General features: G+C 37.7%; 2 protein-coding genes across 3 annotated transcripts in view; one reads left to right on the top strand and one right to left on the bottom strand.

Annotated features, from left to right (window-relative positions):
• The window catches only part of LOC132789579 (neuroguidin), a 62,877-nt gene that overhangs the window by 39,356 nt on the left and 6,286 nt on the right, over positions 1-17,235 (bottom strand). The gene's annotated exons all lie outside the window — the stretch shown is intronic.
• LOC132797755 (ABC transporter G family member 23) lies at positions 683-11,022 on the top strand. Of its 2 annotated transcripts, none has more exons than XM_060809545.1 (10): positions 683-746; positions 7,072-7,270; positions 7,335-7,757; positions 7,821-7,914; positions 8,449-8,795; positions 8,862-9,271; positions 9,335-9,521; positions 9,585-9,850; positions 9,916-10,002; positions 10,066-11,022. In XM_060809545.1, exons 2-10 carry the CDS (start codon positions 7,167-7,169, stop codon positions 10,275-10,277), a joined length of 2,130 nt encoding a protein of 709 aa, XP_060665528.1. In that variant the 5' UTR covers positions 683-746; positions 7,072-7,166; the 3' UTR covers positions 10,278-11,022. The 2 variants fall into 2 exon arrangements, with proteins under 2 accessions (XP_060665528.1, XP_060665522.1); XM_060809539.1 differs by having other exon boundaries at positions 707-924; positions 10,066-11,016.

Raw genomic sequence — 17,235 nt, forward strand, 5'->3', positions numbered from 1 at the left:
AAACACTCACCATAGAATAATAATTGTTATAAAGCGTTTACATACCTGCAAAGAAATAGATTGAAAAGTTTGATCAGTAAAATACGTGCACAAATTTAAGGGCATTATGTGACTTGATATTCAATGCTTCTAATTGCATAATTTAATGAAAAACATATGCTGAATCGCAAACATGTAAAATTAAATATTGTTGTCTACAATTTTCTTAACAATTTATCTAAATTAATATAAATATTTTTATTAAGCCATTTGTCGTTTATGCCAAAAATAAAGGCTCACATTATGCTTGACACGAGAGATTACAACTTGAACATTTCTACGTACAAATTGTTGTCCAAATCGAGTGAGGAAAAAAGTCAAATTTAGCTAAACGAAGTAGAAAAAGTTTGACATGTGTTGAGTGCGACGGCATAAAAAAAAAAACAAACAAAATTTGCTGTGTTGTAGCGCATTAATAATTTTTTATATATATTACGATCTATCTTGTAGGTTTTTTCTCTTTATTTTTGGTTTAAAAGGAAGCAACAAAAAATTCGCATTTTAATGAACTTTTCGTTTTGCGTGAGTGTGAGTAGTCGCTGCAAAAGCGTCGTCAAAGCGCTGCGAAAGCTGTGCGGCCACAAGTCGAAGTCGAATGTGAAGTTGCTTTACTTTGTCCGATCGACGAGCCGCGGCGAGCTTGCGAGCGGGCCAGCGTCGCTTTTGAGTGTTCAGTCGACAAACGTAGCTTGGCCGCGACACTTGGGGTAAGCGGAACGGTTGAGAGATAGCTGAAAAACGGTGCGCGGAGCCGCCAAACTTGGTAGTCAGTCGCTAGTCGGCGAAAAGCAAAGAAAAATACAAGTACAAAAAGCAAAAGAAAATTGCAACACACTACCAAGCGCTCGCTCTCAAGGAGAAGTTGGTTAGAAGAGCCGTTGAATGGTACGAAACAAACTACAACATTTATTATAATAACTAAGCAAAGTGTGAAAAGCAAAAACTATCATGAAATGAGTGTACTATATAAAAGTGAATTGAAGCCACATGAAAAGTGATTTGACAGTGTAAAATAAAAAAAAAAATGCATAATATAAAAAAGTAGATTTAGGTTATAAACAAATTTCCGCCTTTTCAAAATTAGTCAGCGGTTTTTCATTGGACAAAACAAATGCTTTTCTTTTGGAAGCTAAAAACAAAAATATGTATAAAAATACGAAAGACTTAAGACACAAACTTGTGCGGGCTGGCGCGTGTGCGCAAATGCATGAAGCAGATGTAGCATGTGAAGTATGTGAATGTATGCGAGTGTGTGCATATGTGTATATGTGTTTTATTGACCAAAACAAATAAAGAAACGCAAGTAAAGACAATCACAAAGACAGCACGAAAGAAGCTACCAAAAATAAAGTTATTCGAAAATGTTTCGTTTTCGTTTCGGTTTGTTATATGCTTGGAAAAAAAAACAAGAAAATAGTGCAATAAAAGCACATAGTAAGCTAAAGACAAATAAAAGCTGAACTTCATAAGCGAGCAGCAGCCACAACAACAACAACAACAACAGCAACTAACATTCATATCCAAAACAACGACAACAACTCTTTCGGGTGCCCCTGCTACTGTTAACTGTCTTCTGTCGACTGTTAACTGTCTTTCTGTTTGTTTTTCCTCATAATATTTCGAAAAAAGAGCGTACAGCACAAGTAGTAGTATACATATGCATGTATGTATGGGAAATGGCATGTTGGAGGTGCCCAAGCCAAGCAGCCAGCAGAGGGGATTGGGCAATGCAAAATATTGCAACAGACAATGACTGCCATATATAAATTTCGTGTTGAGCTTCAACTACTGCGATAGTTGGGATCCCAGAAATTCATGTGTAGGTAATTTAATAGATTCAGATCGCTTAAGAGGAGATCAATTAAAATGCCGGTCGGGTCCATGGGGGGAAAAACCCATGTAGCTCTCATGTAAATGAAAATATCTGTCATAAATAATCGAGTTTTCTTAGCTAATCGCTTCCCATTGCACATTTTTCTTGCGTCGCCTTATGGTACACTCACAATTTGAAAGTGTTTGGTGTAACCCACTTTAGCAACACAGTAAGATGATCATCATCCAGCTAGCTACCCACAAATCTTTTGCATTGTCATTTACCTCACCTCTTATACTCGTACTCATGCATACATAAGTACTTTTGTCTGCAAAAAGTAAATGGGGTAAAAAGTGTGCAAAATTGTTACATGTTCATAATGCACTGGTGCGAAATGACACAGAAAAAACAATACACAGCAAAGCGAATAGTCGCTATAATAATAATAGTTAAAAGGAAAGATAATGAAATAAACGAAATCAAACAGATATTCGAATAACATAAATAAAACATTTGCGAAAATCAAAGAAAGAAAATAATATGTTCATAGACAAAATGAGTTAAAAGAAATGGATAAGCTTCAACATTCCAAATCATTTACAGTGGAATTAGAAATGTGTATTAATTGATAATTCATTAACATGAAGTAGGCAAATATGCAAGAAATTTCAAATCATTTACAGTGTAATAATAAAACGGAATGAATTAATTGGGATCTTGGACTAAATTTAAAAATTTCATTGCAAAAAATTAAAATTTAATTACGAGGAAAGAAGGGAAGTTAATTTGGTGAACTATTCGTAATTTTCCTTGGCTATAATTTATTTATTTCTATAATCAACCTATTATAATTGGAGAAATTCGTTAGTTCTATTGGGACTTGTTTTTAATTATAACTGATTTTATTTGTTGTAATAAATAAAATAAATATTATATTACGAAATAAAGGAGAAAAAGTTTTGCGAAATATTCCTGAATTTAATTTGGGTTTATTTATTTAATTACATTTATTATTCAAATGGTTTATTATAAATTATTTTGCTGTGAAAATTTAGCTAACCTTTTTAAATGTGGCAAGTGGCACTTTGAAATGTTAAATGCGGCATTTGTATTAAATGTAAATGATGTAAACAGTGCACACAACTAACTCAGACAGCTGTTGCTGTTGCTGATTGCTGTGGCGGTTGTTGCTGTTGCTGTTACTGCTGCTGTTGTTGTTGCTGATGTTGCAGCTTGGCCGAAATGATTGTTGCTGGATTATATAAGAAGTGGCCATGCCACAAAACCGAAACTGCAGTCAGAGCGAGAGAAAAGTGCGGCCAGTTGGCAACGCTCAACTCAACTCAACTGTTTGCAACTTGCAACTGGCTACAGGCAACGGGCAACGGGCAGCTGGTGACAAGCGAGAAGGAAGCAACTGTCGAGCAATTGAACAATCCACGATCTTTGCTGCAGCATTGGCTGTAGCCTTAACTGTGACTGTTGTTGCTGCTGCATGTTGCACGAACTAAATACCCACTAACACTGCAGCCAAGCAAAGCAAACTTGTAGTTGCTTCAGTCTTGATGAAAAGCCGTTCAACTGCATCAAGGTGGCAATTTTTTGGCTGGGGGGCGTGTCAGTGTCTTTAATGATATAACCAAGTTCTTGCTGCTGAGAAAGCAAGTGCGTGGAGGGAAGCAGAGGGAGGGGTTCTAGCTGTGTGTGCCGCTCAGGGCCTCTCTCGACCTCAGTGCAAGCATTGCAAAAGATTTGCAAATGTGCAAATTAAATTCGTTGCATATGAACAACAACAACAACAACAACAACAGCAGTAATAACAACATTAATACACACACGGCTTAGACCAAACAAAAATTTTGGAACAACCGCGACGGCAATTGACGTTACGACGTTTACGTTTAAGTTGGCTGCGACGTCGAAGTCGACTGCGACTGCGACTGCGGCCGCTAACCAGTTGGCAACCTTGGCGTTGTTTTGTTTTTGGCGCTGCGCTTTACGTTTTTTTTTGTTTTTGTTATTTCTTTTGTTGATTATTTGGGTTTTTTTTTTAATTTTGTCTTTACACTTGCATGGGGTATAATCAGTTTGGCATGCAGTTTGAGGTGCACAATATGTCACAAGTTGCACCTAATAATAATAAATTTAACTATCAATCATTTATCATAGTAAATCTTTGATTTTACGAAATTGCCAGCTTGAAGGCTAGTGATAAGATTAAACTTTTAAATTGTAATGCCATCACAAGAGGAACGACCTGATTATAAAATTGGCAAACCTATTTAAGATTATAACTCATTAATTATGCAAATTTCTTTAAAATGCTTTCTTTATGCTTTCCTAATTTGCATAAGAACCGCAAAAAATTGAGCACGCGCAAGTAATTAACATGTTTTATTTTTTAGTATTTCAACTGTAAGCGTTAAAAGGATTTAAAAAAGACGACTAAATAAAGTAGAAAATATCCTTAATTAAAATGTTTTTTTTTTAATTTTAACTTCACTGTTTAACAGGGTATTACAAAAGGCGACTACACAAAATCCCATAGATCCTTCTTGATTCTATTTGCTTTGAACTCAGAAAATTCCCAAGATTTTGTTTTACATCTGACTCACATGCTTTACAAACTTAAAGCTTAAGCAATGCAATGAAATTCCACACAAAAGAGGTGCAACTTTTTTTTTGCGCACCTGTCTTTTGGGTTAAAAACATATCAAGTCTGAAATTGTTGTCCTTTGCGTCATCTGGCGTAATGTTAAGCAAACAACAAAAGCAGCAACGCGATAATAATAACAGCAGATACGTCAATTTATGACCACGAATTCATGTTACTAACCTTACTCAAGTTTTTTTGGGTAAGCTTTTATTTTTTATGTTTTTTTTCGAGTTTGACTTTCGAACGCTTTTATGGTCTTTTTTGTGTATGCGTTGTTGTTATTATTACTATGGTTGTTGTGATTGTTGTTTTTTCTAGTTAGCCGGCTCATTTGATTATGTATCTAAGAGATGCCAAGATACGAGGGAGCCAGCTCTACGTCTCCGTCTTGGTCTCTGTCTCCGGCACATGTGCAGTGTGATTGTCTGTCTGTGTGTGTGTGTGTGTGTGTGTGTGTGTGAGTTTACGGATTTCAAACTGAACATGAGCTGGCAACGTAAGTGGGTCAAAGTCTGTGAGACGAGGTCATTGATTTTTAAACAGGAGTTGCCAATAGACTTGACACAACAGCAAATTAAAATTAATTGCACAGCAGCAAGGATGTCAAAAATAATGATTACTGGGCTTGCCACTCAAGGAAAAACCTAATCCATTTGAACTTCATCTCTCAGCCATTTCGCAATTATCGTGAAGTTAGCAACACTAAATTTAAATATTGCAATTAGAAGGTAGAGATGAGCTTAAGTCATTTGAATAGCCAATTCATTTGCGCCATTTTATTGGGTAATTTATAATAACAGTCTCTAAAATATGCATGGGATAGTAAAATATTTTATCTACTGATTGCCTGCTAATGATTCATATGCCAGGCATACAAATGAGTAAGCGAATATCTCGAAATATTTCTACGTATTTCGATTGTAGTTTTCATCAACTAAACTTCGAGTATACTTTATTTTATTAATTGAGAGTAATTCGCTAGTGTCACAAAATTACATTCGTCTTAAAGCCTTTTACTTCCATAGGAATAATTTGGAATCTTTGTTCTCTTTACCTGTGACGCCTTTCACAGTTCATTTCACACACACGACACATTTTGTTTGATTATTCTGAATGCATTTTCTGAACGCTGAAATATTACATTTACATATATAGATATATTTGTATGTCTGTATTCGTGTATTGTTATTCAAGACGCTTTGTCTTTTCTCATTTGATTTTTCCGTGTTGTCATTGCCCGAGTGGCCCACGTTCTGAGTGCTTTTGTAATTTGCATTTACAGACATGCATAAATAATGTAAGTAAAGTGAAATTCAGTTGTTCAACAAAACAACTTTGCCCACACAGAAAATATCTGTAACTTTTGTCAATATTTGCTGCATCAGTGCGACTTTGAGTTTTAAGTTTTGTCATATAGTTAATTTTACATTTGTTCAGCACAATTTCAATGACCCAACACGCCAGAAGGTTCTTCTGAGAAATCTAGTGTTGTGTTGTGTTGTTTATTTCACGATTTTAACAGCTAATTCTTATTGGTAAACATTGCAATACTAAAAACAAGACCTTCTACCTTGCTATTCAGGTTAACAATTAGCCAAGAACGTATACTATAAATATTTATATTGTTCCATAATAAGCATTTCAATCGCTATAAACGTCATTACATTGGTTTATTATACAGGTGTTTTTTTTAAATCCAAACAAATATGCTCTTTAATTTAAATACAAATATTAAACATTCAATCGATGTCATCTGCTGATTGCGATAATGTTTTTGCTTAAACAGTTATTAAACTTTCTCATGTTTGCCTCATAATTATGCTCTTAATTGTATTTCTCCCTAACCAAAGCGGGTGCAAAGCTCTTCATAAAATTCTATAGAAATATTTGAATGATGAATGTAAAACTCTTAAGTGAAGTGCGGTTTAAATTGCAAAGAGGATCATGAAATCACTCAACCTAATGACTTCTGTCAGCCATTCGATTCCATTAATTAAAAAGCAACCGCCCTTTTCATCATCGTCAGTCACGGAACATCAAGTGTAAGTTCTTAATTGACAGATCAGCTTAAAATGCAATTAAATGTACAAAACCAAAGGTTAATGAAACGCTCAACACTTGCGATTATAAGCAATTACATAAAAACTTAAAGAGTGACTATTGAGTAATGCGATTGACAGTTGATAAAATTGAAATTGTATGTTGTTGTAGTGACATGGCAAAGTAGGTGAACTTATGCGTGGCATTTTTGAGAAGTGAAGGGGCAGTGAACTCCGCTGCGGATTTAACAAGTTGTTAGATTAATTTTCACTTTCCGAAAAAAACACAACTTGTGAATGGAAGCTAAGCGAATGCCTAGAATTCACGACAAGCATAAAGCATCGATTTATTTATATAAATATATTTTTTATCAGTTTTTTTTTGGCATCTTTGACGCTTTGTGTGCCTTGGCACGTGTCTGTCATAAAGCAGCGCCAATCAATAAAATACATAACCGTATAAAGATTTATTGACGCAAGTGATTACTCGATACTCATCATATTCTTCTTTCGATCGCACACAGCACATTAGCAACGTCAGACAGAACGAGAGAGCGGAGCTTTAAAGAGAGCGAACACACACACACGTACACGCACACGCACACACATATCTAGCAAGATGGCGGCCGTTGAAGTGCGCAATGGTTATAAGTATTATGGCTCCAAATCGAATCCCAAGATTGTGCTCAACCAGCTCAATATGAACGTCATGCGTGGCTCCATGTGAGTTGCATTCATAATGAGCCTTCGATCAATTGATTGATCAATCGATTCTCCCTCCTCTTAGCTATGGCCTGTTGGGTGCCTCGGGCTGCGGCAAGACCACGTTGCTCTCCTGCATTGTTGGCCAGCGGCGCCTAAATGGCGGCGAAGTCTCGGTGCTTGGCGTGAAACCAGGCGAACCTGGGAGCGGAGTGCCTGGGAGTCGAGTGGGTTTCATGCCACAGGAAATTGCACTGGTCGAGGAGATGACGGTGAAGGAAACGATCTTTTACTTTGGTCGCATCTATGGACTCACAGATGAGAAAATACGCGAGAAGTATAAGCTGCTCAAGGAACTGCTTCAGTTGCCGCCACCTCGACAAATGATCAAGGAATGCAGCGGCGGACAACAGCGACGTTTGTCCTTCGCCTGCGCCATGATCCACGATCCCGAGCTGTTGATTCTCGACGAACCAACTGTCGGACTCGATCCCATGTTGCGTGAAAAGTAAGTAAATAATTTTTAAGAAATTTAATTTCGCCAATTAATTTATTAACGTACTCTTCATAGGATCTGGGACTTTCTGGTCGAGACAACTAGAAATAGCAAATTGGCTGTGATTATTACCACACATTACATTGAGGAGGCCAAGCAGGCGAATTGCGTGAGTAAATTTGAAAGAATAAGCTAGTCACAATATATATTTTTTAAATTTCTATAGGAATATAATAATACATCTAATGTTCGTGGTAACTAAGTTTTGTAAAATTGAACTTAAATTACATTTTTTAAATAAAAGATATTACAATTAAACCTAATCAATATTTGCAGAAAATTTATCTAAATCAAACGAAATTAGCTTGCAATAATATTTTAAAGGTATTAAGTTTGAAGTATATTTAAAATTACTTTAAATATCTTTTGAGATAGAAATACAAATTGAAATGGAAAAGATTATAATTAAATTTTTGAAGATCATGGATCATGATAAAGGAATTCACTTTTGAATAGATAGTTTTAAAAATATATTTTTTGGAAATATGAATTAGAAACAAACCATTAACTATTCACTACCTTATTAATGTAGATATTTTTGATAATTATCTTAATTTTGAAATTGAAGTAAAATATTCTTATATAATTTTTTAATCACAATATTTTTAAAACTTGATAGTAATGATATATTCTCTTTTTCAAGATTGGACTTATGCGCAATGGGGTTCTGCTGGCCGAAGACACGCCCACCAATATTATGATCAAATTCGGCACACAGTCCATTGAGGACGCTTTTCTTATTCTGAGCCAGCGGCAGGGCAACGAGGATGAGCTGCCACAGCTAATGGACATCAATAGGAATCAAGCAGTGCCCACAGCAATGCTGCCCACAGAAGTCATCGATTCGCATGAACCAACAGCTGCTGAGAAGTCCCCGATACCATTCGAGGAGCCAATGAACGAGAATCGCAAAAAGGTTTTCTTTACGACCAAAGGACGCATTAAGGCTCTGATGACAAAGAATTTTGTGCAATTGTTTAGGCAACCCTCGTGAGTACAAGTTTGGCAGAAGCTAGTACCACAATAATGACCAAGAATATCTTTTCACGATTTTAGTGGCATCATTTTCATGTTGCTGTTTCCCATCATTCAACTGACCTGTTTTTATTTGGCCATTGGCAAGACACCCAGAAATCTCGGCCTGGGCGTCTACTCGGGTGAGGTGGACAGTTATGCCGAGTGTTTCGATGACAATCTAAGGACACTTTATCAAGCCAATGATACCTGCCATTTCAATAAGCTCTCCTGTCGCTACATAAGAGAACTTGGCGATGATATTGCTATACGAAAATATTATGATACTGAAGACGCTGCCTTGGCGGATGCCAAGCGCACTGTCACAGTGGGCTATATTCATTTTGCAAAGAACTTCAGCGAATCTGTGTCCGAACTAATTGAGGATGGCATCCACGCCAGCGACGGATCGGTGGATAATGCCGAGCTAACTGTGCACATCGACATGACGGGTAAATTTTAAGATTAACTACATTTTGACACCTTTCTTTATATTGGCATAACTTTGATTGCAGATCAACAAGTTGCCTACTTTATGCAGCGCAAGTTGCGCGATAAATTCAGCAGCTTCATGAATAAAGTTGTCGAGGAATGCAATGTGAGTGCAGCTTTGGTTCGATTGCCTGTTCAGTTTCAGGATCCTATCTATGGCAGCACGGAAATTGAGTTTCAGCAGTATTGCGCACCAGGCGTTGTTATGACGTGAGTATCGCGTGTATATCGATAGCTATCGATAGTATTTATGATTGCCTACTCCCTTCGCAGCATGGTCTTCTTCTTGGCCACTTTGATGACCGCTGCTGTGTTCATCTCGGAGCGCATGGATGGCATTTGGGATCGTACTTTGTTGGCGGGTGTTTCAGCCACCGAAATGCTCTGGGCTCATCTCTTAACCCAATTGATTATCATGTCACTGCAATCGTTTGAGGTCATCATGTACATTGGTCTCGTCTTCGATACGTACAACAATGGAGATACGACAACATTGATTGGTTTACTAACGCTCACAGCCTTCTGTGGCATGTTGTTTGGTATAACAACTGAGTAGCATTTTTTGGCAACTGCATAAATTACAATTTGTTTACTCCTTAAACAGGTCTCTTCATCTCAGTTTTCTGCAAATCCCACACGGAAGCAAACTTTGTGGCAACGGGCGCATTCTACCCCATGATTATACTCTGCGGTAAGTCATCGAGAAGCATAAGAACTGCATCCTACGATTTTTATTGCTCTCTCTCTCTTGCAGGTCTGCTGTGGCCCCTTGAGAGCATGCCAGGATTCCTGCAGGATCTGGTCATGGTTCTGCCCTTCACCATACCGTCCATATCGGCGCGAAATGTCATCGAGAAGGGCTGGAGCATTACCAACGAGAAGGTCTACAATGGATTCCTCGTGATGAGCGCCTGGACCATCATCTTCTTTGTGCTATGTCTGATAGGCATTAGGCGCAAGTCGTAGTGATCTTCACATCAGCAGATTACTAGGAATCGTAGTGTATTAGAATTTCCCAATAGGCGATTTTATCTATGTATATTTGTCATAGTATCTATATAATTTAATTATTATCGGAAGCATATCACTCGCATGTCGCAGACTCTCTCATCAATCGCATCAATACATTATGTTAGCCAGACTGCATTCAGTTGATATCCGCGTGATCCTTAACAGGTTGTAATAAAATGTCCTCGGTACTCAACTTGATGTTAGGCTGTACTAAAAATCACATAAGGTCTAAAGGGTGTCTCACAGATATTTATAATACACACAGCAATAAGCATTCGCATTCATCGAACGATAAACAATTCGTTTTTAAATATACATAATAAAGACTTTCCCAGATCGTGTACTATATTACCTAGTGCATTTTATATTTCTAATGACATTCAAAACCCATGTAAATAGCCCAACATAAAATAAAAACAAAAACGATTGAGTGTTGTTATAAAACGTTTGTTTAAGAATATAATGTGCTAAACTGTTGTTCTAAAATACAAATACTTGTAACACAAAAAATTTGAAATCAACCAAAAACAATCTAAATAAATGTCTTTTATGGAGTATCGATATAAAATCAAGTGTTTTGTATACAAGCTACCCATAGGGTAAAAGTGTATTACAACTTTGTGTCTACAGGAAATGTATGTAACAGGCAGAAGGACGCATTTCCTAGGCATTTATAGAAAATATTTTAAGTAAAAAACAATGTTGAAGATAGTAAATACAATTTATGTTACAAATTATAACGCACTTTCAATTTAACAAATTGGAACTAAATAAATTATGAAATACAGTAAAGAGAAATGCAATTGTATTGCAAGTCATGTTAAACGTTAGTCATGAACTTTTCTATTGCAGCTTAATAAATGGCAACGAAAATATCTTTAACGAGAAAAGTGAAACGATGAAAGCTCATCAAAAGTAAACAAAATTTAAATAACTGTCAACAAAGTTTTGCCTGCTCTCGACTTAATATAAAATGCAAACCAGCGCAAAACTAAAGCGAAAGTTGTTGCCTCCAACTCGCCTCCCTTCTAGCCACCACGAATGCATATAAATATCTGAGAGTGTGTGCCTGAGTGGGGGCCAAGGACAAGGTCACGTTCACGACGATGATGACGACGATGAAGAGGAAGTCGAGGACGCTGCAAAGTTGCTGACACACTTCGGGCTTGGAAATAGCTAGACAGAATGTCTACCCGGTTGGTTGCCCCAAACCCCCTCATCCTCATCACCATCCTCCTCCTCCCCCTGCTTCGTTAAGCTGCCTTGCCGGGCTTGCTGGCTGGCAGACAGTCTGCCGGTGTCTACCAACAGACATTTTTATTACAAAACTTTATCTTTGCCAAATACGAAAACGACGACGACGACGACGACGCCGACGATGACGAAGAGAGAAATACAAAAAGGCCAACGCTCGGCACTTGTGGGTGGAAAAGGGGCGATCCTGAGCATCAGTGGGTAGGTTGCCAAGCCAGGCAAGTCAGTGCAGTCTAAAGTGTCGCTTGCCATTTATATAAGTTGCATAAAATGTGCAAAAAAAAAATAATGGAAAAGGAAAAGAAAAGTTTTCCACTGAATCTGTGACTAGAGTGTGTGTTTGTGTGTGTCAAAATTGCTTTGGAACTTGTTGCTTGTGGCACGTAGGAAAATGGGAAAAACATTGTCACTGTTGAATAATCTTAAAGAAAGAAAATGAGAGAATGGATAAAAATATTTTAAAGTCATAAGACTAGTTAAGTTTACAATGTTGGAAATAAAATGAATGGAAAACGTTGTCTGAAGAGTTAGTTAGTTAGTTGTTTAAATTTAAGTATTTTATTATATGCATTTACTTACTTTAAGTAACTAAATTCTTAAGAAAAAGTTAAAGTAAACCTTTTATGATTTATTTTCAAACTTAAAATTTCGTTTAGTCCACGATTTTTAGACGTTGGTTTCAAAGAAAAGTAATTTTATAAGGAACTAATTGTAGGTCTTCATAAAAAGTAAAATAAATACGCAACTAAAGACAAGTTGTGCATCTACATTAGCTCAAATTGTTCACTTAAATAATTCTGATTTTACTTTCATTCTTCTTCACAATTGTTGAATATTTGCTAGTGAATTGAACTTGAAATATGTTATGCAATACTCAATTTAAATAAAACTGCCAACGCTTAGTTGCACAACACATATTCCAAGACACACCCACATATGTACATCACAACAAAAAGTAGTCACATTATTCGTATTCAACACAGAAATATATCACATACGCCTAGTTGACCAGAGTCTGAGTAAGAAATGCTTTTGTTGAGCAGTGTGAAATTTAAATCGAGTAGAAAACAAAAAATATTATTCACATCAACAAACAAATTCACACACCCAGGCAGAAAAACACTCGTACCGAAAGTTGAGAGTAGGTCAAGTCGCCTGGGTGTAGGCCACAAAAGTTTTTGAGTGTCTACAATAAAAACACTTTTCAACCGGGCGGTCTGGTGTCCTTCACACCCAACGCTCTGCTTCCTTCCCCACACACTCGATGTGTGTGTGTGTCTCGCATGGCTGTGGGCAAAGTTTTGTTACAACTTTTGGTCCATTTAATATACACATAGTATAGTATAAAATGTTATCCAGGGTGCTCTCAAATTGCACAGTTTGACCTTCAAAACAATTGCGAAAACCAAAAAACAAACTCGCACACTCAGAAATTATGCACACACTCACACACACACATGTGCTCAAGTATAGGTATTTGAAGAGCAGGTCTTATATTTATATGTAAATTTAATGAAGGTAAAACTGTTTTGTTTACGTTTCGTCTTTACTTTGCGGTCGAGATTGCTGCCAGAGTTTGCATGTGTGTGTGTATCTATGTCTGTGTTTGCATGTGTGTTTTTGTCTGTGTATTCCTGTGTGTATCCGTTGCCTATTTTGCAGCCTTATTGTTTGCCATTGCCATGTCTGGTTGCTGCCACTTTTTGGGGCAGCTTTAAGTAAATTCTGTCGACTAAACTTCATGAGACTAAAGCTGTATGCCTCAGACAAAGGCATGTCAGGAAGTTAGTCAAACTTGGAACAATCGAAACAAAGGCAAACGAAATATGTTGTCTTTCATTGAATGGTAGCATTTAAGCAGCAAGCGAGCAAGTGAGCTAGGGATTTTTACTTTAAGAAATGACAAGCGTCTATTGTGACTGCAATAATCTGGGTCCTAAGAAAAAAAATGAGTCACATAAGACTTTTTTAGCAACATCATTTCCACGTACTAATCAATATAAAGCATAATTTCCTATTCTATCTTATTGGTTTACATATGTCTGCAATGAATACAGTTAACAGCTAATATCTTTATTCAACTTCATCAAACAGCATCCATAAATTTTACTTGTAGCACAGTAAAAATCGAATGAAATGCCCTCGATTAACAACCTTGCTCAACACATTGGTAACAGAACAGAGAATATGTGAAATGAAATGAAATGTGCCCAAAGCTGAACAGGTCAATAAAGCGGCAGCAACTGTCGAATGACCAACAGCAAATATATTTTGGCAACTAAATCAAAACCAATATAAGAGTACAGGCTTCCCAAGGAATGCCGCAATAAATATGAGCAAAACTGGGTCCAGGGCAAAAAAAAAAACTAAATTGAGAAGAAACAAAACGAGAATTGATTTGAAAGGAGCTCATCCAAAACGGCCAAGCAATCAATGAAGGACGAGGATATGGACTCGAACCCGGATTGAATTGCGGGGTATGAGAATCGAACTCGGACATGCACATGGGCATGGATGAGAAGTGGGCATAGCTTTTGCATTTCATTGACCCTTTAAATGGCAACGATGGACACACACACTAACACATACATAGAAACACATACACATAGAGCCAGCCACTCATACATACATACTCTTACGTAGAAGTACAAGCAGTTGGCTGTCATGTCAGTTGAGCAAAAGTGGTGAAAAATTTGATTTGGGAGTTTATTCAATTTGCTGCTTGTTTGCATGTGTGTGTGTCGGCCTTTGCTTGTGTTGTTGCAGCATGTAGCTCAAAGGGGGTCCAAGCATTTAAGTGCATGTTCTGCAGAAAGAGTGAGAGAGAGAGAGAGAGTCGGAACAAAGTAGGCTGAGATGGAGAGACTCCTCTTCCAATATAATACAATCAACATTGGACTTCGACTCGATACGCATTCAATGCGTTTGCGTTTGCATTTGGGGTGAAGCCGAAGCAGCAAACGACAGCAGCATCAGCTACCGTTAGCATACACGTACACACGCACACACACTCACACACGCAGAGAGATGGTTACTCATACAGCTGCATTTGGTTTTCTACTCATATGCAGCGCCATTTTATGTATAGGCTCGTCATTCACTCATTCTCTCTTGCGCTCCCCATCCTGCTCGCTCACTCTCCTGCAGCACATATCTCTGTTCTCTTTGCTCTCCGTTCCTATGTACAGTGCACAACATGCAATCCATGTGTCTGTGTATGCGTGCGGTGGGGGGATAGCAAGGAGGCGGGAGGCTAGCTGACAGGGTCGACTGAGCACACATGCGTTTGGCCTTTTGCCTGGCACACATAACTACCGACTGCGCCAGTTGCGACTGCGACTGCAGCGACAGCAACGGCATCGGCTACAGCGACAGCGGCAGAGTCGCGTTTCGTTCGCTTATGCTGATTGGACTCGCACAGTGGACTAAAAGAGATTTCTTACTCAGACTTAAAAAAAATAAAAAATTATCATTTGAGACAAAAATTAATAATATAAAATTATATTGATGATACAGGTAATAGAAAATCAATTACAATTTTAATTTTTAATCTTAATTTATTATAAAAAAAAATCTAAAAATAATTTTAGATTTTTATTTAAAAAAATTGCGATTTCTTATAAAAAAAATATATTAATTTAATTGGTGCTTCACAATTTATTTAATATTTACATTGTTATTAAAAAAAATATTGGGAAATAATTTTAATAAAAAAAAAAACAACCACTTTTCGAATCCAAATCAAATATAAACTATTAAAGTATTTTGTGAACTTAAAATATTTGAAGAACGATACAATAATTGTCAAGTGTCAGTGCTTTGATTAAATATTATTTTTCACTTCGCCATGAAGATAATTACCTATATAGACAAAATAAGTTCATCTTCATAAACAACTAAACAAATAATTATACAATTAAAATATAAGTACAATATTCTTATTTACATGTAGTCAATTAAGAATATTCAGTGCCCATAAGCGATTTTATTCCAATTAGCATTTTTATTATTTAATTTTTTGACTACCATTTTTCGACACCTTGCGCCACTGTGCACAAAGGCAATGCAAAAATTGCGCCTCCAATGCAGCAGCCGAAAAACAACAACAGAAATAAGAGCAACAACAACAGCAACAATCAAAATAGGAGAGGCGTGGGTCAGTCGCTGCTTTGCTGCGCGTTGGAAGAGTCGCGACGACTACGTGGAAAAAAGCCGTGGCAGAGACAGAGGCCGCAGAGGAGAGAGGGAAACATAGAGAGAGAGGTCCACGCAATGCATGTGTGAGCCACGCACAATATGCGGTACATGGGGGATACATGCACTGCATGGGGTGGGCAATCGTTGCTAGGGGAATTGGGAGAATTGTGAGGTTGCGAAGAGAGAGTGGGAGACGAACCTCCCCAAAAACAATGGACAGGCACTAAAATGCAGCCAGAATGAAATGTGCCCAACACATACACGCAGGCATACACAAACGCACACACGTACACATGCACACGAATACGAGGCTCTATGTACGAGAATCGGAAGACCCATGTATTGCCATTGACCAGGCACCTCTTAATGCTCTCTCCCCACAGTATTCGCTTGCTCTATCTCGCTCTCGCTCTCTGGCTGTGTTCGATGCTCGCATGCAAATGGCAGCTGTCCTTGTCGGTCACATATGGGGGGCCTCTGGGCCAACGCTGCGCTCCTCTCCTCTGGCCTAGCCTTGCATTGCTTGTTTACCAATTTATTTTGCGCACAAAACGAAACACGGAAAATGCATGAGGCCCAAAAAGAGCGTGGAGAAAAGCAAAGCAAGCAACGACGCAATGGATAGCCACAGTCACAGGATAGTCACAGGACCCAGGCACAGCCATAACTACATGCAGCAACAACAACAACACGTACAACTACACACAACAGCAAAAAAAAATTGCACAAATTTCAGTTCGATTTTTGGTCCATAACGCCGAAAAGGCTGCAGCACATTTCAGTTGCTATCTGCTACTGCCTCTCGCTCCCACTCCCACACTCTGCCTATTTCGTTCTCTCTCTCTCGCTCACACTATGCAACTCTCTCTATCTGTAGCCTGTGCTCTCTTTCTCTCTCTCGCTCTCTCTCTGTTTATCTGTTATTCGTTCGTTTTCATTTTGCGGCTGTTGCAGTTGTTTTTTCTTCCTGTTTTGCCACTTTGTGCGTAAATTTTCTTTTGCCTTGCCTCTTATTTTTTCACAGTTTTCTCTTCAATCTTTTTTTTTTGTATTATCGCGACTTGCGCTTTGATAAAATGACCGGGAAATTCATCTTCTTTTTCTTTCTCTTTCTCTTTCAACTCTTTTTTAGTTAGCCCTGACTTGTAGTCGAAATTGATGAGAAGTGCAGCAAGGGAAGGGGAAGAGGAAGTTTCGTAGTACTACGCTAGACACATTGTTAGTCAAGTTTCGTAGTATGCAGCTGAAAAAAGGCAGCATGGAATGAAGCACCTACGAATTCGGCGTAAAAATGTGGCACAAAGGACATGCGATGTCCAAAAGCCAACAAGGAAATAGTGTGAAGAGCAAAATTGAGAAAACGAATACACTCGCCGAAATAGTCTTCTTCTCTAGTTTAAAGTCTAAGGAAAATATATATCACCGGTTACCTGATCTTTATAAAAGAATTTTGAAGAGTGTG

The sequence above is a fragment of the Drosophila nasuta genome, chromosome 2L (assembly GCF_023558535.2).
Source record: "Drosophila nasuta strain 15112-1781.00 chromosome 2L, ASM2355853v1, whole genome shotgun sequence".
Taxonomy (NCBI): Eukaryota; Metazoa; Arthropoda; class Insecta; order Diptera; family Drosophilidae; genus Drosophila; species Drosophila nasuta.

Coding starts and splice junctions, on each gene's coding strand:
- LOC132797755 (XM_060809545.1), top strand. CDS start 7,167: ATGGCGGCCGTTGAAGTGCGCAATGGTTATAAGTATTATGGCTCCAAA. Junction 9,272..9,334: donor TGTGCACATCGACATGACGG/GTAAATTTTAAG, acceptor CTTTGATTGCAG/ATCAACAAGTTGCCTACTTT. Junction 9,851..9,915: donor CTTCTGTGGCATGTTGTTTG/GTATAACAACTG, acceptor CTCCTTAAACAG/GTCTCTTCATCTCAGTTTTC.